Source organism: Bos indicus, chromosome 20, assembly GCF_029378745.1.
Source record: "Bos indicus isolate NIAB-ARS_2022 breed Sahiwal x Tharparkar chromosome 20, NIAB-ARS_B.indTharparkar_mat_pri_1.0, whole genome shotgun sequence".
NCBI lineage: Eukaryota > Metazoa > Chordata > Mammalia > Artiodactyla > Bovidae > Bos > Bos indicus.
This window is the reverse complement of record NC_091779.1, coordinates 7,706,129-7,730,897: the sequence shown is the minus strand read 5'-3', so window position 1 is coordinate 7,730,897 and position 24,769 is coordinate 7,706,129. Positions and strand designations below refer to the sequence as shown.

At 43.2% G+C, this 24,769-nt stretch overlaps 1 protein-coding gene across 13 annotated transcripts in view; it reads left to right on the top strand.

The window, feature by feature from the left end:
* Positions 1 to 24,769, top strand: part of ARHGEF28 (Rho guanine nucleotide exchange factor 28) — a 343,837-nt gene that overhangs the window by 197,732 nt on the left and 121,336 nt on the right. Inside the window, exon 1 of one of the 13 annotated variants that reach the window (XM_070774548.1) lies at positions 6,767 to 10,191. The exons of the other annotated variants lie outside the window; for them this stretch is intronic. Coding sequence (XP_070630649.1) covers positions 10,107 to 10,191 — 85 coding nt within the window. The 5' untranslated portion in view covers positions 6,767 to 10,106. Of the gene's footprint in view, positions 1 to 6,766; positions 10,192 to 24,769 lie in introns of those variants that run through there. 13 annotated transcript variants of the gene reach the window in all.

The window sequence follows — 24,769 nt, the reverse complement described above, 5'->3', positions numbered from 1 at the left end:
TATGATACTATAATGGTGGATACGTAACACTATATTTGTCAAAGCCCGTAGAAATTTATGGCATCCAGAGTAAGCTTCAGTGGATACAAATTTAAAAATTAGGAGGTTGGAGGATTCCTGTGATGGAATATAGAATGTAGCAAAACAGTCTAATTTTATTAAAAATTTTGGGAATGTCCTTACTACAGACGATGGGAGTGGGATGCAGACCTCAGTCACTTTGGAAATGAGTAGTCTGTAAGAATAAAGGCAAAGGAAACTGTACATAAGCTCTCTCTTCTTGGTTGTAAAGTTATTTCCCGTAGGGGTTAAACAACAGAATGTAGGTTAACATTTCCGATACTACTATAAATATATACTGGAAATAAGTAAGTCAATGGATTATGGAGAGTAGGTGTCAGGTTTTCCACAATTGAAGTGGGAGTTTATAAACAAGCAAGGGGAGGAGGCCAGAATGATCCATGTGGTAATGAATTAGAGATGTCGACATCAGTATGTACTCATGATTAGTTAAAATAAATACACATGGTTGTCTGTGGAAATATTTGTAGGTATGGGTGTATACCTAGGTTTAATGTTAGCCTCTCAGTTGTGTCCAACTTTTTGCAACCCCATGGACCGTAGCCCACCAAGTTCCTTTGTCCATGGAATTCTTCAGGCAAGAATACTGGAGTGAGTTGCCATTTCCTACTCCAGGGGATCTTCCGTCCCAGGGACCAAACCCAGGTCTTCTGCATTCCAGGCAGATTCTTTACTAACTGAACCACTAGGGAAGCTCACAGTTGGGTTAGGACACACATGTTGCCTTGCTCTGTCAGTTAGAGGCCCCAAAGGATCAATATTCAAGTAGCATATACAAGATGAGTCCACAGCATTAAATACTAAAAACAAACAAACTGGATTATCCATCATGTTTTCTGTGAATTTCAGCTTCAAAACTTTATTGATAATGTTTATATTAAAACTATTTACATTCTTTCTCTTTTAACTTGTTTACATATGAATGACCATATAAAAGTCTATAAACAATTGATGTTAAAATTGATTCTAAAAAAAGTTTCTGAACAAGTCTATGTCATGCAAGAAACTTTTTCAAAAAGTTTGGGGAAATTGAAAATTAAAATTGGAACATTATGAGAATAATGAACATGGTCCACTGGAAAAGGGAATGGCAAACCACTTTAGTATTCTTGCCTTGAGAACCCCATGAACAGTATGAAAAGGCAAAAAGATATGACACTGAAAGATAAACTCCCCAGGTCGATAGGTGCCCAATATGCTACTGGAGAAGAGTGGAGAAATAACTGCAGAAAGAATGAAGAGATGGAGCCAAAGTGAAAAGAATGCCCAGTTGTGGATGTGACTGGTGATGGAAGTAAAGTCTGATGCTGTAAAGAGCAATATTCTTAAGAACCTGGAATGTTAGGTCCATGAATCAAGTGGTAAATTAGAAGTGGTCAAGCAGCAGATGGCAAGAGTGAACATTGATATTTTAGGAATCAGTGAACTAAAATGGACTGGAATGGGTGAATTTAATTCAGATGGCCATTATATCTACTACTGTTGGCAAGAATCCCTTAGAAGAAATAGAGTAGCCCTCGTAGTCAACAAAAGACTCCGAAATGCAGTACTTGGGTACAATCTCAAAAATGATAGAATGATCTCTTTGTTTAAAAGGCAAACCATTCAATATCACAGTAATCCAAGTCTATGCCCCAACCAGAAATGCTGAAGAAGCTGAAGTTGATTAGTTCTCTGAAGGCCTACAAGACCTTCTAGAACTAACCCCCAAAAAAGATGTCCTTTTCCTCATAGGGGACTGGAATGCAAAAGTAGGAAGTCAAGAGATACTTGGAGTAACAGGCAAATTTGGCCTTGGAGTACAAAATGAAGCAGGGCAAAGACTAACAGAGTTTTGCCAAGAGAACACACTGGTCATGACAAACACCTTCCAACAACACAGGAGAAGACTCTACACATTGACATCACCAGATGCTCAACACTGAAATCAGATTGATTATATTCTTTGCAGCCAGAAATGGAGAAGCTGTATACAGTCAGCAAACAAGACCAGGAGCTGACTGTGGCTCAGATCATGAACTCCTTATTGCCAAATTCAGACTTAAATTGAAGAAAGTAGGGAAAACCACTAGGGCATTCAGGTATGACCTAAATCAAATCACTTACGATTTCAGTGCAAGTGAGAAATAGATTCAAGGGATTAGATTTGATAGAGTGCCTGGAGAACTATGGATGGAGGTTCATGACATTGTACAGGAGGCAGTGATCAAGACCATCCCCAAGAAAAAGAAATGCAAAAAGCCAAATGGTTGTCTGAGGAGGCCTTCCAAATAGCTGAGAAAAGAAGAGAAGCTAAAGACAAAGGAGAAAAGGAAAGATATACCTATTTGAAATCAGATTTCCAAAGAATAGCAAGGAGAGAGAAGAAAGCCTTCCTCAGTGATCACTGCAAAGAAATAGAGGAAGACAATGGAATGGGAAAGACTAGAGATCTCTTTAAGAAAATTATAGATAGCAAGGGGACATTTCATGCAAAGATGGGCACAATAAAGGACAGAAGTGGTATGGACCTAACAGAAGCAGAATATATTAAGAGGTGGCAAGAATACACAGAAGAACTATACAAAAAAGATCTTCATGACCCAGATAACCACAAAGATATGATCACTCACCTAGAACCAGATATCCTGGAATGTGAAGTGAAGTAGGCCTTAGGAAATATTACTATAAACAAAGCTAGTGGAGGTGATGGAATTCCAGTTGAGCTTTTTCCAATCCTAAGGGATGATGCTGTGAAAGTGCTGCACTCAATATGCCAGCAAATCTGCAAAACTCAGCAGTGGCCACAGGACTGGAAAAGGTCAGTTTTCATTTCAATCCCAGAGAGGGCAATGCCAAAGAATGTTCAAACTACCACACAATTGCACTCATCTCACACGCTAGTAAAGTAATGCTCAAAATTCTCCAAGCCAGGCTTCAACAGTATGTGAACCATGAACCTGCAGATGTTCAAGCTGGATTTAGAAAAGGCAGAGGAACCAGAGATCAAATTGCCAACATCCATTAAATCATAGAAAAAGTAAGAGAGTTCCAAAAAAACATCTACTTCTGCTTTATTGACTACACCAAAGCCTTTGACTGTGTGGATCACAACAATCTGTGGAAAATTCTTCAAGAGATGGGAATACCAGACCACTTTACCTGCATCCTGAGAGATCTGTATGCAGGTCAAGAAGCAACAATTATAAACAGACATGGAACAATGGACTGGTTCCAAATTGGAAAAGGAATATATCAAGGTTGTTTATTGTCACTGTGCTTATTTAACTTATATGCAGAAAACATCATGTGAAATGCTGGACTGGATGAAGCACAAGGTAGAATCAAGATTGCCGGGAGAAATATCAATAACCTCAGATATGCAGATGACACCATACTTAAGGCAGAAATCGAAGGAGAACTAAAGAGCCTCTTGATGAAAATGAAAGAGGAGAGTGAAAAAGTTGGCTTAAAGCTCAACATTCAGAAAGCTAAGATCATAGCATCTGGTCCCATAACTTCATGGCAAATAGATGGGGAAATGGTGGAAATAGTGAGAAACTTTATTTTGGGGGCTCCAGAATCACTGCAGTTGGTGACTGAAGCCATGAAATTAAAAGACGCTTGCTCCTTGGAAGAAAAGTTATGACCAACTTAGACAGCTTGTTAAAAAGCAGAGACATTACCTTGCCAACAAAGGTCCATCTGGTCAAAGCTATGGTTTTTCCAGTAGTCATGTATGGATATGAGAGTTCGACTATAAAGAAAGCTGAGTGCCAAAGAACTGATGTTTTTGAACTGTGGTGTTGGAGAAGACTCTTGAGAGTCCCTTGGACTGCAAGGAGATCCAACTAGTCCATTGTAAAGGAAATCAGTCCTGAATATTCATTGGAAGGACTAATGATGAAGCTGAAACTCCAATACCTTGGCCACCTGATGTGAAGGACTGGCTCATTAGAAAAGACCCTGATGCTGGGCAAAATTGAAGGCAGGAGGAGAAGGGGATGACAGAGGATGAGATGGTTGGATGGACATGAGTTTGAGCAAGCTTCTGGAATTGGTGATGGCCAGGGAAGCCTGGCATGTTGCAGTCCGTGGGTTCACAAAGGGTTGGAGATGACTGAGCGACTGAACCGATGAGAATAAATTCAGATGTAATCATAAGTGTTGCTTCCCTAAATACCTTGGCTCTTCCTACTATGTAGAATTTTTTTTTCTTCTTAGGTTGTAACAAGATGTTAATACTTTCCTCCTTGCCCTCCTTTCTCTCTGCAGACTCGTGGCCCATATTCTTGCTTCTTCTGCCCCAAAGGTCCCTCACATCTACTATCCACAGCTGCCTCTTCAGGGCAAATTAAAAATTCTTCATAATGTATCATTCAGGAATATTTAATAAATTTATCCTAATTCTTTCAAGTTATGCCTGAGAACAAAAGAGGTCTACTAAGGATCTCTCTTTTCTTAGAGAATCGTCTAAGTAGAACCTCCACCTGCTGGCAATACTAAACGCTCTTGGAAGCTTTGACAAAATAATTCATTAATATGTTACTTTGGTCAGAAAATCCATTATTTTCCTATCTTAAAGTGTTTCTGAGTATTTTCTTCTCTTATATTACACGTGTATTTATCATAATACAACTAATTTCATTTGTTGGCTTTCTAGGTTGTGTCCATTTTTCCCCCTTAGATAGTAGGATGACATAAGGGGACATACAGAACTTGTGAAGGGGCATGCGGAGTTTTTGTTCAGATAAATTAAGGTAGTTATGGTGGGTAAGAAATTTAAAAAAATTATTATTTTTAAAGTAAGGTGGTATTATGAATGGCATCATCCAATTTATGACCACCATTGTATCATACTCCTTTGTGTGTGTGTGTGTGTGTGTGTGCACGTGTGTGTGCGCGCTCAGTCGTGTCCAAGTCTTTGTGACCCCAGGACGGTCACCCACCAGGCTCCTTTGTCCATGGAATTTTCCCAAGCAAGAATACTGGATTGGATTGTCATTTCCTTTACCAGGGGATCTTCCTGACCCAGGGATCAAACTCGCATCTCTACCACGCTCCTACTTCGTGTCTGCTTTATGTGAATTTAACTTTCTAGGCTCTATTTTAAAAATTAAATAGGGAGAGGAGATAGGGAGAAAATAATGTGAACCTCGGGTGGTTCTAGACTCAAGTGAGTTTAATGGCCCTGAGAGAGCATGACCCTGGGGATGTGAATGTGTGCTTCCTGCCCCGGCTCACAGTGAGCACATCTTACATGTGGACGTGAGCCCTGCTTTTTAAAAAGATTTTTTGGATGTGGACTATTTTTAAAGTCTTTAAAATTTTGTTACGGTATTGTTTCTGTTTTATATTTTGGTATTTTGGCCCCAGGGTTTGTCGGATCTTAGCTCCCCAACTAGGGTTCAAACCTGTACCACCACCACCCCCACATTGGAAGGCAAAGTTCTAACCTCTGGACCACCAGGGAAGTCCCAAGCTGTGGTTGTAAAGATCCTTGTTTTCTGTAAAACATGGCCTCTCAGGGAAAGCCAACCATTGCACCTGGTACCCAAGCAAGGTAACGGTGTTCTCCAGCAAAGAACTGCTTCTGTTGCACTTGGAGCGATGCCATGGTGCCTTCTAGAGGTTTTGGAGGAAGACTTTGATCATCTCTGAAACTTTCGGAACTTGAGGCTTGAAATTACCACTGTGTGTGGCTAAGTTATCCAAGATAGGCTTGTCCTTGCATCTTGGCTCCTGCTGCCTCTTGTCTGTATTTTTTTTTTTTTTTTTTACTTTTTCCCCAAGAATGTGTTTAACGGTGTTAAAAACTGTTGTCTCTGGTGGTCAAACAATGGAGCAGAGAAGCAAAACAAATCCTCCTCCTTTTTCTGTTTGGGTATGATGTCCTTAGAACTTCTTTCTACGTTGCCATATCTCTGTTTTGAAAATCAAGCTATTACTCTTGAGGTGAAGATAAGCATCCTTCAGTGTCTACAATTTAGAAGAGAAATATAATCAAAGGGAAAACTTTACTAACATTTAACACGTAAGCTGAAATTTAGCAACAGCTTATGTTCTCTACTGTCATAATCTCATTTGATCTTCACAACTCTTTGAAGTATAGATGTTATATCATTTTATAGGAGACAACTGAGGATCAGAAAGTGTGAGTGACTTGGTTAGGGCCACTAAGTAAATAAGTGGCAGAGCCCAGATATACAGATCTTCCTTGACTTCTCATGAGGTCATGCCCCAATAAAATCATTGTAAGTTGAAAATATCATCAGTCAAAATGCATTTAATAAGTCTAACCTGCTGAAGATCCTAGCTTAGCCTAGCCTGTCCCTGTCTTCAGTGTGCTCAGAACATGTACATTAGCCTAGAGTTGGGCAATATCATCTAACACAAAGCCTATTTTAAAATAAATAAAATAAAATAAATCACAGTAAAAAATAAATAAATAAATGCTTTCAAAAATAAAATAAAGTGTTAAATATCATGTAATTTATTAAATGTGTGCTAAGTTGTTTCAGTCATGTCCAACTCTTTGCAAATCATGGACTGTAGCCACCAGGCTCCTCTGTCATGGGATTCTCCAGGCAAGAATAGTGGAATGGGTTGCCATGCCCTCCTCCAGGGCATCTTCTGGATCCAGGATTGAACCTGTGTCTCCTATGGCTCCTGCATTGCAGGTGAATTCTCTACCGCTCGGCCACCGGGGAAGCTGGTGAAAAAACCGAATGGTTGTACAGGTGCAGAATGGCTGTAAGCGTACAGGTTGTTTAACCTCACGATCACGTGGCTGATGGGGAGCTGCACTCACTGCCACTGCCCAGCATCATGACAGACTATTATAGGGCATATCACTAGTCTGGAAGATCAAAATTCGAATTTTCAAATCTGGTTTCTACTGAATGCTTCTGCTCCATTGGTAAAGTTGAACCATCATAAGCTGGGGACCATCTGTATTTGTCTCCAAAACCCCATGCTTTTTCTTTTCAGCGTGTGGTTCTTTAAAAATATGAATATAAAACACAGTTCTTGCCCTCAAGGAATTTTGGATCCCACTGGAGGATAAGAAAACCGTACAAATGCTGTAATTTAAATCAAAGTATGAATACTCTTCCAGGGAGGTTCAGTTTTATCTAGATTGAAAAGTAGGTGACAGTATGTGTCCTGGATAATTGTGACTTTATTTTTTAAGTAAAGGATTTTTAATTAAAGGAGGCACAGTAAGGCTGATGAAATCATTTACATTCTTATGTTGTCGTGGTTGTATGATAACTAGTGAGAAAGTGGCCTTGGGGATATATCGTTGAATTCTGCCAGCTGCAATTGTAATCAGCCAGTCAGAGAAAGCAAAGAAATTAAGCTGTTGAATATGAATGAGATGTAAATAACATCTTGAATTAATTTAAATGCAATCACATTGACCCAATGGTGGTGGGGGGGTAGAACTCAATTACCATAGATAGTAAGGAGGATAAATGACCCATATTTAGGAGAAATTCTTTGGTAGGAAAATGAGCTGGCCTAAAAAAAGGACTGTGTCAACACAATACTCCACTTTTTATGTTAACTATGCGCTGCCGGTCAGCACACTTAATTCATTCTTTAAACAAGGTTGATAAATAATAAAGCAAATGAGGATGGAAAGTCTCTTGCTGGGCTTCTCACATGTACCAGTTGGGTAGTACTAGTAGTTTTATTGCTGGAATAATTTTGATATCAACAATAAGTCGACATGGAATTGGTCAACCAGGACTGTACTTTGGGGAAAATTAGATTTAGATGGCTCTACCTGACAGCTCCCAGATCTGCATTTTGCAAAGTTCCTTTATGTCTTTGCATTGACCTGAAGGTCTTCTGACCTGTCTCTGATGGTCAGTAGAGGAGCAGCCTGTTGCAGTAGTTTGTTGACCTGGGATTTATCCTGGTTAAGTGGTTCTAAAACTGTGATAATGAGAAAGACAACAGTATCTCCTGACCTAGTACTTTCAAATGGTGATTATCTCCACTGGAGGAGGTTCGCTTTCCTGGGTCTCTGGACATCTCTCAGGCAGCCAGGAGTCCTGTGCACACCCCAAGTATTGTCTGGAGCCTTAGAGAACAAAGGGTCTGTTCTACCCAATACTGTTGTTCTTGCCATGATGAATAAAATGCAAATATATGTTTAAACATTTTACTGGAGTTCACATAGCTTTTTTGGTCCAGATGCACACATTTAGTTACCCATCAAATACTAAAAATATTGCAGCTCTCATATAAAGATTCTTCATCTACAGGTTAGGACTTAACTGTGCACATCATTCATTCATTTCACAGCTGCCTACGATGTTCTCAGTTCTAAAATAGAAGAAATGGAAATCCATTCACAAAATTTTGTCTATTTTCTTATAGAAAGATGCATGTGTACTAAAACCTTATCTATTATTAGAGTTGAGAGTACTTTTTCCATACAGTTGCACCCAGCTGAGTAAGAAAAATATATACTTTTCAAATAAAAGGACACGAAGTAGAGAATATATTGTGTGTTTTCACTTAGTTGTAATGCTAGCAATTACCTTCTAGTTGTATTTTTATCTACTTGTATGCTATGTTTACAAAGCAAACAATATGAAAACACAGAGGTGGCTTATGTAACTCTGATTTGAATTTGAAAGTAAGGGATTTCTCCCCTTTTTTTACATCTAGCTGTACCCCTCATCCAAATGCTACCCAATCAGACAGGATTAACTATTAGAGAGCAGGTTATGCATCTTACTTTCTCACACTGCATGGCATGAGAGTGTCAACAGTTTAGGAACTAATTGAAATAAAGAGATGGGTGTTCATTAAGACACATCGTGGCATTTCCAGATCTGCAGAGCTGAAAAGATCCCCATCTTGTTTCCACTTGCCTTTAAAGTTTATTTGGCCGTCAGATGACCTCAAAATGGAGCATAATACTTCTATGCTTGAAAGAGACTCCTGGATGTGACTTAGGGTGCACTTTTTTCCTGCCCCAGACCTTGGCTGCTGTACTTGAGCTTATTCGAGGCCAGTATATCTGTGTGCCTGCTGGTCAGGATTTAGAGAAGTAAGTTTGAGCAGTGTCACGATTTATGGGGAGGCAGTAACGGGCTTCTACTGAATGCTAATTACCAAAGAGTTTTTCAGGGAGGCTGTGTAAATTAGTCACTAGCTCTATTGAGATGGAATGAAAGTGTGCATCAGAGTCCCAAAGGCACCCAACGCCTTATGACTGACGACCAAACCCGGAGACAATTTGAGGGAAAAAAATGCCCCAGTTGCGTTAAAGCGTAAAGTAGGTGACTCTGCATGAATTTAATGAGATAACTACAATTCTGGATGGAAGTTAAAGCTTCCAACCCCTTGAGGATTAAAAGGATGGGGAGACTGGATTGTTAAATGAATTATCAGAGCTGTTTTGGCTCTTAGATCTGAAAAGCTGCCAAACCTGCCAATCGTATGAAAGAATAGACCGCTCCGGAAAAACCCCTGCCCTGTGTATGACGGCCTTTATTTGCCTATGTACCGGAGCTTTCTGGTTGTCCACACACATAAACCTCAACCTTTATCTCACGCTGCACAGGATGGCTTTTCTGAGAAAGCATCCCCTAGCTCCCCACCAAAACAGGCGCCTGCCTTGGGAAGCTTTTCTTGAGTTCCAGGCGGCTCTAAGTTCCCAGTTACCTTTTTTCTTTACTTCCATTTCCAGCAAGGAGAAGAGTTAATGATTCATTTGCTCCCAGTGACCTTTTGAATAACTGGACTGCGGTGTACCCGTGCCACTCTGAGGGGCTGTGCTTACCTCCTTGTACTTTCTCAGTTTGGCTTGAATATTTACAGCCTCCTCCTTGGTCTACATGCCTGAACGCCTGAAGGAAGCAAAACATTTATTGCCTCTCCCGCCCCGGTGTTCGGTGTTCGCAGCTCTCACCCAGCCCCATCCCTTCCTTTTACATCACACGGGAGACTCGCCTCCTGGCTGGGGACGCCCCAGTTCTTCCCGAGTCTCTGCTGTCGAGCCTGTTTGATTTCATCAAGACAAAAAGATGGATTCTGACTCGGACTCACCTTTTAACTACTCGTGGCCTTCCTTCCCCAAAATGAAGATTCGACGGAGGGCGTCCAAACAAGGTAGCTCATGGGATCTTTTACTTCTCCTGGAGCCGAGGCAGGCTTCTCCCTCTTCTTACCTTTCTTTTCCTCATTGCTTTGCAGAACTCCTTCTGATGAAGTGCGTGTTTATACGTGTCTTTGTAAAACTCTCACAATATGTGTTTTACAGTAGACCTCTGAAGTAAACCTACTCACCCTTCTTGTGTTCCTTTCACTTTAAATTTACCTTTGTGCTGTATCGTGCATATGCTACTCCCTTTAAAAAAATAAATAAACAGGGAGCTTAGTACAAGGTAAATGTTTTGGAATCATTTGCTCAGAGTTACCTTGGCGTTACCTTGCCAGTAAGGAGTCTTGTTGATTTAAAAGTGTCTGGTCTTCGTGGGATTTACAGAGAACTGTGTGTGCATTCAGTACCCAGTTTCTGCTGTGTTTGTGTTTTAGTTTTCAAGTGTGTGCTAATTAAAAAAAGTTTTTTTTTCGTTAATACCTGAGAAAGTTCTCTCTTTTCTGTACTACTTTCTTGATTTTGTAGATGCTCTAAGGAAGGGATTTTAAGAAATTTCTCCAGGGGATGCAGTCATATATTAAGAAGTTTATTAATAATAATTACCAGTATGCAAAATGCTTTACTGCCTAAGGAAGAAGAGCTATTATTTGCAGTATGATTAATGATGGCGTGGCTTCACACTGCTTATTCCCCTTCACCTGCAACCCACTCTCGTGGTGCAGGTCCTGGAAACCAGGAGATAAGATGGTCTTAGGGAATAGCGGAGGTGGCCTGAGTATCTGGTACACCACCCCTGGCAGGTGGGGATTGTTGCCTTCTCAGGCTGATCAAAGCTACAAAGGTAGTGAGCAACCCTTTCTTGTCTTGTGGACGAATTTTGTGTGGTTATGTTTTTAATTCAAAGAGAAAGAAACACTTTTGTGAGCTTGCAAGCAGAAAAGGTGTTTCTGAAAGTGGGCTGCTGTTGTGGCTTTATCCTGGGTGGCGGGGGTGGGGGCGGGGAGGGCAGAATCATCTGAGAACAGAATGACCTGCTACATTGCCCTCTGCTTCTCCTGGAGAAAAATGGGGGCTGGCAGTTGTCCACGTACCTGATTTTCTTCAAGGATTTTTCCTTCTAAAATAAAAAGAGGTGTGTGTGTGTGTGTGCATGTGCTCTTGGGCTGAAATCAAGGCTCCCAACCCCAGGAATAAGATGAGCTGACTCTATAGGAGTCCTAGAAAGCCTCACCCTCAACAGACCTCCCACACTGTTCGTTGCCATCCTTGAAATTCCGTTGCTGGGGACTTAAACCATTTGTACAACATTCTGTTCTCCTGTTTTAAAATTTAATTGCTGCTGCTTTTGGGGTAAAGAGCCATGATTCAAATGTGACTTACTATTAAATAGTTCGGGGGTGGGGGGAAGAATCTATGAAGAACAAAAGCATGTGCATGTGAAAGCAAGCTCAGATGCCAATGGAAAATGGAGTAAAATGTTAGCGATAAGTAGGTCTGGGGAAAGGGCAAGTATTAGTGTTCTTTATGTTATTCATTCAGCTTTTCTGTAAGTTTGAAATTATTTCCAAATAATTTGTTTAAAACTTTTAAATGACTTCTGGGACAGGAGCTACACCAAGTCCTTAATTCTTTAGAATGAATATTACTAGTTCTGGTGCATGGAGAACTTCTTGAGGGCAGGTAGCAGTTCTGTAAGACTCCTTAATCTTTGTGCTAATTCTCACTCAAATTTGGGGAATAATCTGTTTTATGTAGTTTTGTATTTAAATGTATTGCCTGGCTGGCGGGCAGGATGCCAATGTTGTGGGGGGCCTGGGTAGTCTAACAACCTGAAGAGTTGTGAGATTAATGATTAGGAGGCCGATGGAGAACCCTCAGAGTCCAGTGGAGTTGTAGGGAATGCATTAATCACATTCTCCTTTGAAATCCAAAGTTGGAGCACAGCCAGTTTGAACTCCAGCAGAAAGTCATAACATAGTTATGTATAAATTAAACTCGATTCAAGTGAAAGCAGGTACCTGAGATATGAAAATGATTAACTATTTGCTGCTAGTAAACAAAGGACAAGTGAAGCTCAGGTGGGTAGCAGAGAGCAGGGCTGTCAGTATCCCAGGCTTCCTTCTTCATTAAACGATGATGAGCTGGTTGCGAGGGATGGCTTTGGTCACACTGTTTCTATTGTCAGCTGAGTGGAATCCCAGAACCAAAAGGGCCTTAGAGATCCCCGGGCCCAACCACCTCATTTTATAGATGAGAATGATGAGATCCAACGAAGTGAAGTGTTAGGGAATTGTTTGAGTGCTCAACAAGCACGTCCAGAGTGCCAGACACTTCCTAGAGGGTGGATGAAGTAGTGAACCAGATAGATCCTGTCTCTGCTTACAAGGATCTTAGCATTGGGAATGGATCATCTCTCCTGGCAGTAGAAGAAACACTGAGAAACCTGATTTTTTCAGCCGCGTGGCTAGATTGTGATGATCTATGGTCTTTTATCCCTTAGAAAATGATCTAATTATTTCTCCAGGCTTTAAGATGTCTTGAGTTTCTTCCTTATTCTTTCCTTCCTTCTAATCATCACCAACATCATTCTCCGGATGTAGGTTCTGGTCTCCTAGGAAATCATGAGGAAGGTACTGAGAGCTTAGAATTTCTGGCTTATAAGCAAACCTTTCATATTTGGTTAGAAATATTTTTTATTCCCTCTCCTTTTTCTGTGCTGATCCTCCTTGTTAGTATTCTCTGTCTTTTAATGTCCCCTGCTGCCCTTATCACTGTTCTCTGATAGATACGTGCACACATTACTGGCCTGTTTAGAGAGATGTGAAAGTTTAGAGGGTGTAGTAATAAGAGGAAAGTTGGATTGGCAGCAATCCATCAATGCTTATGTATTAACTTAAAACTGCAACTAGTACTTGTCTTCATGTCCTCATAAGGAGAAAGAAGAGGGTCTAACTTGGAAGTAGGGCCTCTGGAAGGGACTGATGTCTAGATGGTGATGGGATGTAAGCAGGGGGTGAAAGCAGTGGAAACCAACTGCCCCACAGCTATTCCTGGGGTTCTCAAAGTTGCCTTTGGCATATTGTGGGCAGCCCAGGACAGGCCGTCCTGGGGACCTACTGGTTAATAATTGGAGTGGGTCAGAATCCATGATTGTTTGCTTCAAGAGTCCAGGAATGCCTGGATTTTTATTTTGTTGATTTCAGTAGGAGATTCAACCAAGAAACAATATTTATTCATGAGAAATTTGAAACTGTAAGGATTGGCTTTTGCCTGTTCCCGGTGATTCTTCAGTCTTTCCAGTGAGCTGCTCTTCTCTTTCTGCCTTTCATTCGCTCATGCCCTGTGTCTCGATCGCTCCTTTTCCAGCTCCTGTCCTTCATAGACTGCCTGCAATGCAGGAGACCCGGGTTTGATGCCTGGATCGGGAAGATCCCCTGGAGCAGGAGATGGCAACCCACTCCAGTATCCTTGCCTGGAGAGTCCCATAGATAGAGGAGTCTGGCGGGCTACAGTCTGGGGTCGCAAGAGTCAGGCACGACTGAGCGACTAGGCACACACATACAGTGGCACAAAGTGTGAAAGACTGCTCTTTTTTTCCCCTTTTTTTGCTGGTGCAAGAGGCAATGCCTGTATGCAAACTGAATGACCTTGGAGAGCTTAGATAGCACCAGACTTTCTGTAGTCATAGTCAAAATAACTAGTATGTGTGTACTACTTTATTAATCATAATAACCACTGTTTACTAAGCTGTGATGGGTACTTGACACTTAAACATCTGATTCTCAAAATAATTCTCTGAGAGATATTGTATCTGTTCAACATTTGAGGAAACTGAGGCTTAAAGAGTTTTTAAAGTTATTTCCATACCGAGAAATGCAGATAACAGTTACATGGTAAAAATAAGGAAAGGAAAGAATGAATGGCATTCATTCATTGTGTTTATAAGGTGGTTTGCACATGTGTTATCTTGTAAAAGACCTGTATGTCAGATATGGTCATCATCTTCATTTATTAGCTGGGGGCTCTGAGGCTCAGGGGCTTCCCCGGTGTCTCAGATGGTAAAGAATCTGCCTGCAGTGCAGGAGACCCAGGTTCAATCCTTAGATCGGGAAGATCCCCCAGAGAAGGGAATGGCTACCCACTCCAGCGTTCTTGCCTGGAGAATCCCGTGGACAGAGGATCCTGGGCGGGGCTACAGTCCATAGGGTTGCAGAGTCGGGCACAACTGAAGCAACTTAGCATGCATGCCTGCTGAGGCTCAGAGAGATGAAATGAGTTGCCCAAGATTAGACTAATAAATGCAGAACCAGACCTATGACAGATCATAGCCTTTGATTTCAGAGGTTTTGTTCTTCCTAGTGTATTTTACCAGCTCTCAGTAGAGATAAAAGATGGTGAAATCAGTGAGTAGCTTTCTTATATTCATTGGGTGCCACTGTGTCTCACGATCCTAGCTTCTCCCTGTCTTATGTATCTTGGACAAGAAGTAGAGGTGGCAGTAGAAACTCTGGGGAACACTTGGGGAGCACAGTTTCCACTGTCTTGACACATCTTCACACACGTGTATCTAGTGCTGACACACACCCCTCGTTTGAGAGAAGAGCTGGTAGATGACCACCCCACTGGACAGTCGGGTGAGGAACAGGACAGGCAGGAGGAGCTGAGAAAAGGATGGGAGAGGAGAGCTTCCAGTGCGTCTTGGAAGACTCCTAGGTTTGTCTCAGAGAAAGCTGAAGTCAGAGAGAGTGAGGGTGCTGGGAATGGAGATAAGAATCAGGAGACCACTGTCTTGGCGTGTCTCATGAGCTCATTTAGTGTTTGGAGAGCAGGTACTCAGTGTGAAAATTAATCCCTGACCCAGTGCGTATGAAGGGTATGATGGTATTTCAGAAGATTTAATGATAATTTTGAGACATGAGGTACTCTTGTCTCAGGGGCTTACTTGCCTTCTTCCTCTTTCCTGCCCTCCCTTCCTTCCTTTCTTTCAAGAAGTTTTATTGAATACACACACTTTCATGGGCATATGTGTATTTCATCTAGAAATTCCCTAAAGGATGCCTGAATACCATAGGAGGAAAAAGTCACTACAGAAACTCTTATTAAGGAAGAGAAACATTTTCCTAAAGGTGACATAACCTGCTAAGATTTTGTTGGCTCACAATGAAGATAGTATTGAACCTCATGCAGAGCAGTTTCAATTTCAGACGCTGCCCAGAGGCCTGCCTTTGTCAGCCCGAGAGAAGAAGGCCGTTGCCAAACCACATAGCTACATACCCCTCATGGCTCCCTTTAGTTAAACAAATACTTTGCCAACTATTTGAAACTGATTTGTTTCCTTTATTTTGAGTTAGTTCAAATTCTTAGGCAAGGTACATGTCTGCATTAATCCCCGTCAGTGGAAAGGAGACATTATTTTAATTTATTACCCCATGTTCAAGAGCTTCGTCCCTACCATTCCAGTTTTGGGGAAGGACCAATGGGTTGTTTATTCAGATGCATTAATTAAGGGAGAACTAAGGGAAAATGTGATAAGTCCTATAGGAGAGTTCAGGACAAATTACTGTTGAAGTTCAAGGTGAAGAGACTAGTTCAAGTTGAGGGTATCATGAAAGGGATGGCGATTCAGTAGCCTGTGGTCAAGTGGTGGGGTTGTTTTCTTTGTGTTTGTTTTTTATGACTGCTCTGGGTCTTCATTGCGGTGCATCGGTTTCTCATTGAGGTGGCTTCTCTAGGCATGTGGGCTTGATTGTGGAATCTCCTGGACTAGGGATCAAACCCATGTCCCTTGGATTGGTAGGTGGATTCTTAGCCAGTGGACTACCAGAGAAGTCTGAAATGAAATTTTAACAGACTGTCCTTCCAAGCAAGTGGACAGAGTCAGATATATACAGAGTGTATCAAAGTGATGGACAGTGGCCCATCTTTGTGTGCTGTTTATTTATGGAGCACAAAACAGAGAGAGATGCCAAGTGTTAAACTGGCCTGGACGGTTGGTTCTAGTATTCTCCTGCCCTTCACTGCACAGCACTCTCATTCTTTAATAGGGGGCCCCTCCACTGCTCTGGGCATGGGTCCAGATGATGCTGCCACCTTCTTATGTGGCCTTGTCTTCCGGGATGCTGTGAGATGGGCATCCCATTCAGGTGGGCCAGTCACAACCCTCCTCCTGTCTGGTCATAACTGTTGGCCCAGGGTGGGCGCATGACCCCAAGTTGGCCAATCAAAGTGTTTCCTTGGTGTTCTTCAAACTGGAATTTGGAAGGCCTTGTCTTCCTTCTTGGGTAGCAGTGCTGGAAGGGTGGAAATGAAAGCTGTTAGCTGGGAGAAACCAGTCTGTAGTAGGAGGAAATACTGCACGCACGTAAGGATAAGCAGTCTTGAGGTGGGTCCCGCTGAAGTCCAGATGTGCATTCTAGTCTCTGGGGGTCTGTTTTTGCTGCCATGATTCTCGCCCCCCACCCCGCCAAAGCTTGCGTGTTAGATTCCTTCGTTTCTGGAGCTTCCCTCACATGCTTCAGTACATCTCTCCCCTCCCCCTTTTACTTTTTGTTTAGCAAATTCAGGTCACTGTTTATCCCACTTCCAACTTGAAGTCTCTAACTTGTCCTTCAAGATGCTGCCTGAGGGTCCTTTATTCTGGAAGCCGCCCCTGAATTCCCTCAGTTTCATTGTTCTGTCCTTTGTGCCACTGTGACTTGTGTACAGTTGTATAACAGGCATCACATTGCTGTATTACAGCTATCATTACTGTCCCTTAACCCAGAAGACACTGAATTCCTTGAAGGTGGAGCCTGGCTGACGTATTTTCACATTTCCAGTGGCTGGATCACAGAAAGTCAGCAGTAAATATGAAAGAGTATTGTGCATGGTTTTACTACACTACACTCAGGTTTAATTTTGCCTTTAAACTTCTTATTTTATATTGAAGTATAGCCAATTAACAATATTGTGATTGAACCGACTCAGGCATACATATACATGTCTCCGTTCTCCCCCAGGTAGGGCTTCCCTGGTGGCTCAGACAGGAAGGAATCTGCCTGCAATGCAGGAGACCTGGGTTCGATCCCGGGGTTGGGAAGATCCCCTGGAGAAGGGAATGGCAACCCACTCCAGTATTCTTGCCTGGAGAATCCCATTAACAGAGGAGCCTTGGTGGGCTACAGTCCAAGAGGTCGCAAAGAGTCAGACATGACTGAGCGACCAAGACACAGCACGCATATTCTCCCCCAGGCCCCCGTCCCATCCAGGCTGCCACATAACACTGAGCTGTGTTTCCTGTGCCTACAGCAGGTCCTCGTTGGTTCTCCATTTTAAATATAGCAGTGTGTAAATGTCCGTACCAAACTCCCTAACTATCCCTTCCTACCATGCTTCCCCTCTTGCCTTTATTTCTTTATTTTGTCCACAAGAGATCTGATCTGATGAAGTCCTACCCTAGGCAGTGGGGAGGGGAAAGGATATATTTTAGTCTAACAGAAAACTTGGTCTGATGCAATAATGAAAATAGTCATTTTTGATAACTGCTCGGTCTCTTTAAGTAAAATATCTAGTCTCTCAGATTTCTTCCTTCTCTTCTCCCTTTCTTGCCAAGCTGATGTTGACTCTGATTTCCTGGTGAGGGTGTGGGGAGTATGGTAATATGGGGGAGGAAGAGGCTCCATCTTTGACTGCTCTCTGGGTCCTCCTGGGCTCTGCTATGGATTTCTGCTATGGATTTCCTGTCTTAGGCTCTTGTCTGAGGCACGCTTGTTGTATTAGGTGTTCTGGCATCTGTGACCACAGTCCTTCAGCTGGATCTTCTCCATGGTATTGATCAGGACCCTGTGGCTCTCCTTCCTGTCTTGTCCTTGCCCTGGCTCTTTATACTATAGAGACCTGGGAATCTCTGCCCCTGGCTGCTGGCTCACATGTATCCCTAAAAAGATCTGGCACAGGGGCCCTTCCTTTGCCCCATGATGGGCCTGTGGCAGGCCATGAGAACTCACTGCAGCCACTTCCTGCGTCTCTCAGATGCCTGTGGGGTCTCGAGGAGCCTTGCTCAGCCTCGGGCACCTGGGAACAGCCCAGGCAAGCCGGCCCTGACCCTCCTGCTTGACTGCGAGGGGGCTTGGTGGTGGTGGTCCTCTGATGGGGTGGGGCAGCCTGCAAGGCGATCACATGCAGAACCCCTGTTGGAGCGGAGAAACCCCCACCCACGCTCAGAGCAGCCCCCAGCCCAATTCACACTGTTCTCTGCGGGCAGAGACCGGTGGGTCTTCTGCCTCAGATCTCTGCTGCCCGTGCCAGTGGAGAGCCCTCGTTATGAACTGCAATAAATCTCCTATCCAGTGGTCATTCAGGCTAACCTGCCCGAAGTTGCTCAGGATAATGGAACAGGATTCAGGAAGCAAGCAGTTTCCCAACCAGGAGACACGTAGAACAGGTTGGAGGCATGCCAGGCAGCGCTTGGCTTCCATTATGTATGCGTTCACTAATTCAAAAGGTGCTTGCTAAAGACCCCAAATAAGCAAAAGGTGTTTGCAAGTTGCTGAGAGAGCAGATTTTAGAAATTCTCATCGTAAGAAAATTTTTGTAGCTGCATGTGGCGATGGATGTTAAACCAGGCTTACTGCGATCACTTTGCAACATATACAAATAAGAAACCATTATGTTGAACACCTGAAACTAATGTTATATGTAAATCATACCTCAAAAAATAAAAACGGAACTAATTTGCATTTCAGTGAAGTCTTTATTTTGCTAATGGAGTTCCTTGTCTGTAGTAGAGCTCAGTTACTTTGGGGAATAAGTAGAGCAAAAACCCAGGGTTCTAGGGCTAGGTCCTGGAGAATTGGAGCTCCTGGTGACTTTTGAAGTAGGCACAATCATATTCACATGCCTGTATCTTTCCATAAGATTATGCAAGATTTGAACCATTCATTGGGTTTTTTGTGATGATAACATACAGGAGCATCTGCCTTATCAGTTTGTCCGTATGTTTTAATTGACAGTCACCTGAAGGGGTCCTGTCCATGTTCTGCCACTTTCTGTGAGGTCTTTCACTTCTGTCCTGGAATTTGTATAACCTGTTAGTTTCTTTCCTCTCAGCTTGCCTGTTTTTTCTGTCTTTTGACAAATTGGCTGCAGGCTTTGGAGAACTGCCTCAAGAAGGACAGGAATTGCTGATTAAATCTAATCACACCAAAGCCTGCACACCACACATGACTGAACATCTCCTTGATAGCTTGGGGGAAGTTATTTTCATCTTTGAGTCGTCATTTTTCAAACATAAACATGTGTTCTCTTGAGGGCTACTTTGCACTACTACAATTAGGAATGAAGACTTGGAAAGGGTGGGGAAAAAGCTGTAGCGTCTCTGAGCCTCTGTTTTCTTTTCCTCTCTTCCTTCTTTTTCCCTACCTCCCTTGGTGCCTCCAGTGTATTATGAGGGAAAAGGTTAGTTTTATTCCTCAATAATTTTGATAATTAGGCCTCTCAAAGCAGCAGAAAGGGCTGCTTTCAGGATCTGATTTTAGAGTGCCAAGTTGTAACTTGTTGTTGTGAAGGAGTTTTCAGCAGTGGTTCCAAGGCCCAGGGCTAGAGAAACAAGGTTCACCCCAGCACCTCTAGATCTGTTCACTTCGGTTATCAGCTGTTATAGCTGCAGATAGGGCTGGTTGAGAGGCCTGATCTCATGTCAGGGCTCACGTTTCTTTTTTCACAGGATCCCAGGAGTATGAGGTGAGTTCTGAGGGTGAATTGGACATTTGGAACCATGTTTGAGCCACTGTAGTTTGGTAGACTCGGAGAAGGCAATGGCAACCCACTCCAGTACTCTTGCCTGGAAAATCCCATGGACAGAGGAGCCTGGTAGGCTGCAGTCCATGGGGTCACTAAGAGTCAGACATGACTGAGTGACTTCACTTTTACTTTTCACTTTCATGCATTGGAGAAGGAAATGGTAACCCACTCCAGTGTTCTTGCCTGGAGAATCCCAGGGACGGGGGAGCCTGGTGGGCTGCTGTCTATGGGGTCGCAGAGTCAGACACGACTGAAGTGACTTAGCATCAGTTTGGTAGATAAACGTTCTCTGGGTTCTCCCAGACTCATCTTGGTGTGAACTAGTCTTCTGAGTAATGTTAGCTTGTCTGTGACCCACAGGAAATTCCTGGGCTGAGGCTCATCTTGGAGTTTGGATGGTTTCCCTTTGTAACCTAAAGTCCAACTCAGAAGAGTGAGGCCAAGAGATGTTCCAGGTCAGGACTAAAGTTGGGTTAGCCAACAGGTTCGTTTGGATTTTTCCATGAAGTCATACAGAAAAACTTAAACGAACTTTTCAGCCAACCCAATATCAGGAAAATCCCAAGAGGGATTAGAGAAAGACTAGGCAAGAAGAGAAAGGTTGAATGTACCTCAACAATATTCATGCGCATTTGTGAGGGCAGCTTTGTTCTTTCCTCTGCAACACACTAGGACCACGGGTAGAAAAGACTATCTGTATGCTTTAGGATTTGGCAGAGCTCCCTTTGAACTTGGGAGGTAGTGAACTGCAGTGAGAAAGGACGTTTCTGTCAGCACTGTGTTTGCATTTGCGTCTACCGTTTAATGTCTCGAGGTGACCGCTGTCCTCTGTAGACCTCCTTGTCTCCAAAATGAACGTGGTAATACCTCCTGTGGTTAGGGAGAGTGGGGTTAGCAGGTATTTAAAACAATACTGTGGATGCTTGGGTACAACTTTTCCAGCGAACACATTTACATGCCTATTACCCGATACAGTTGATTTACTGATAATCTATTTTGCATGAGATCCCACAGCTGTCCTTTCATAACAGGAGGCAAGTTTTTAAACCATGACTTAGTTTTCCCCCCTTATTTTAGTTGTAAAAATGGTTATCAGAAATCTAGAAATTACAGACAGGAAAGTGTTGAAAGTGGAAAACCACCTGTGCTTCGTCCGTCACCTAGAAATAGAAATTAGCATCCGTGTATCGTCTCAGTTTTTTCTCCTGGTTACCTTGCATGTGATTCTGTGGGTAAACCAAATGAAATCATGTCTTTACTATTGCATGAGTGTTTTCTCAGCACAGATCACATTGTATTCTGGCAGTAGGTCTCCAGGGGCAGGAAGTGAAGAAATCACTGGGGTACAAGTCATACTGTAACCTATTAATGAAACTTCCTAATGGAAAATACCAGACATTGCTCAAATACCAATGTCTTTGGTTTTGTAAAGTAGGACACTGAGTAATTCCAATTATTAGATAAAGTACTTTGACCTACCTGGGAGAATACCTGCCTCTCTAGAGTTGCTGTTTCCTGGTTGTGGGACCTTGGTAAGGTCATTAAATAGCACCACAGTTTCCTAATCTGCAAAAATAACAAATAGCGTGGCTTTTAATGGGTGGCTTTGGGAATCAAACAAGTTAATATATAAAAATCGTATGGTGCTTGGTTCAGAGCTCTATCTGTGATAGCTAAAATAGTGACATTAACCCGTGTAAGTATCCAGTATGGCACAGGTGTCCAGTAGATGCTTACTCCTCAAGTATCTAATTGTTGGCTTCTACTGTCTCCCTTTTAATGTTCCCCCCTCCCCCAGCCCCGACCATCTTCTTCAAGTACCTTTACTTTGCAAACCTACCTGTGTATGCATGCTCAGTCACTTCAGTCCAGTTCAATTCTTGGCAACCCCATGGACTGTAGCCCACCAGGCTCCTCTGTCCATGGGATTCTCCAGGCAAGAATACTGGAGTGGGTTGCCATGCCCTCCTCCAGGGGATCTTCCTGACCCAGGGATTGAACTCAACATCTCTTATATCACCTGCATTGGCAGGTGGGTTTTTTTTTTTTTTTTTTACCACTAGTGCCACCTGGGAAGTCCCATTATTCCTTTAAAAATAACCTACCTGATATTTTAAATGAGAGATTAAAGAGTAATATTTCTGGGCTATTGCTAGAGAGGGCACGTCGATAGAGTCACACAGGAAACCCTTAACATCTGTGATGGTCTGCACAATGGGGTGTCTGTTTTCAGCTCAGACACCAACCAGAACAGTTACTTATCCTAACAGGAGGGGCAAAATGAGACTGTCATCACTGCAGTGTGGTAGACGACACAGAACAAAACACAGAGGAAGCAGGCAGGAAGTGCCCCGAGGAGGAGGACAGCCTCGTGACTCTTGAGTCTTGTGCGGGGACCTCCTGGGGGTCGTCCATAGTGACTGTGCTTTGGGGACATCAGAGGCGGAGGCTGGAGGCCGGAGGCCAGGGAGCGTGGGGACCAGTAGTCAGTAGACACTCAGTAAGTGCTGAAAAAGAATGAATGAGTAAATGGGTGGATGAATGAGAGGAATACGAAAGTGACACTCCCATCACCACCTGGAGTAGTACAAGAACAGCTAGGCAACAGGAAACCCCTCAGAATCAGAGAAAACCTTGCCAGACCATAAGAGAGTGGTGTTTTGTTGTACTGGGTACAGGGGTTCTGTCCTTTTCTCAATGAGAAAGTATTCACTCCTTTGGAGAATATTTTACCGAGTATGTACTATGTATCTGATGTGGTTCTGGGCACTGGGGGAGTGAACAAAGCATTCAAAGTCGCCCTTCTCTGGAGCTTACATTCTAGTAGAAGGAAACAGACAATACATGATAAATACATGATATGCTAGGTGATGTTACGTGGTGTAGGAGAAAATAAGACAAGAGTGTAGGGGGTTGCTATTTGATACATATAAGGGTCAGCTTCTGTGATAACATTTGCGTAGAGAGTGGAAGAAAGTAAGGGAAGGAGCAAGTCTTCCGTGTATCCAGGAGAAAAGAACTTCTGATAGAACAGCAGGTGAAAATGGCCTGGGGCACAGAACAGCAGGGCCAGCATGGATGGTAGACCAAGGGGCAGACTTCAGAGAGTTTGGTTTAGGGTGGAGGAGGGGGAGATTATGTAATTGTAATATTTTGTTTATAATAAGAAATAATATTTGGTCTTTAGCTGCTTTTTTTGGGGGGGGGTCACAGAGCAGCTAAAACCCTTGGAAGGTTCCAAGTGCTGAGAATGATACAGGTGCTTTTGGTGTGTTTGATGAGATGACTTTGGATCTAAGGATGGGGGCTGAAGATTGAGTAATCAACAATGGCCAGAGATTTAATCCATCATGTCTGTTTAGTGAAGCCTCCACAAAACCCCAGAAGGGTTTGGGGAGCTTCAGTTGGTGAACACATGGAAGTATCAGGTGACTGGTCTGATAGGAGAGGACGCAGAAGCACCATACCCCTTCCCTGTATCTTGCCCTGTATATCCCTTCCCTCTGGCTACTCCTGCGTTATATCCTTTTATGATAAGCTGGTGATCTGGTAGGTAAAATGTGTATTTGAGGACCATGAGTCACTCTAGCAAGTTGATCAAGCCCCGGGAAGAAATTCTGGGAACTTTGGATTTATAGCCAGTTGATCAGAAGTACAGGTAACAACCTGAGCTTGCACTTGGCGTCTGAAATTTATCGGGGTGGCAGTTTGTAGGATTGAACGCTCAGCCTTTGGAATCTGACGCTGTCTTCTGGTAGGCAGTGTCAGAGTTGAGTTGAGCTGTAGGACAGTCAGCTTGTGTCCAAGAATTGCTTGAGTGTGTGGGAGCCTCTCCACCCTCAGCATGGGAATGGGGCCCCAGGCCAGTTTGGTGAGACTCTGTAGGTTGTGGTAAAGTTTGGCTCTAACTCAGAATGAGGTGGGAAGCCATTGGAAAATTCTGCGGAGGCAGAGCATGATTTGATTTCGTCTGTAAAAGAAGTGCTGCCTCTGCTGTGAAGGACAGAGAAGCGGATGGAAGGTGGCCAGTGCGGAGATGATACCTTGTGGTAGTCTTGACAAGAAGGTGGCGGTGGTGCCCTGGGTAGTAGTGGAGTGATGAGGAAAGGTCAGGTTCTGGGTCTATAGGTTGTGAAAGAGAACAGTGCAAGGGTTGCTATCTCCTGGGAGGAGTCGGTGTAGGAGGGAAAATGGTGAGTTGTGTTTCACACCTGTTGTGTTTGACATGGCTGCTGTACAACTCAGTGGCAATACCAAGGAGACAGTTGTATTCAGGGGAGAGAGCTGGGATGGGGGTGAAAATTTGGGAGTTGTCATCTTATCGTGGTACGTAATGCCGTACTGTCAGAGGACCTGGAGAATGAGTGCAGAGAGAAAGAAAAGAGGTTTGAGGATTGGCCCTGCAGCACTGCAACTTGCCAAATCTAGAAGATGAGGGAGACTGAGAAGGAAAGGCCTGGGGGAGAGAGAGAGAAGGGGGCAAAAAGGCAGTCATCTGCACCAGAGGCTGCTGTAGGTCACAGGAGAGCTGACCTCCAGATTCTGTAACCGGAAGGGCATGGGTTAGGTGCAGTGCTGGGCACTGACCTTAAAAGTCAGCTTTACCTGCTTTTTTTTGTGATGGTTAGTCATTCTCAATAAACTCTTTTGCTGTGTTCATAAGCTTCTAGGTCTAAAAAAAACTGAATGAATGAATGAGTGAAAGAGAGAAACACACACGCACACAGGAGAGGTGAACTCAGAGGCCCTGTTCTGCCTTTAGCAGCGAGAGCTTGGTACCCAGAGTGAGTCAACCCAGGTCAGCAG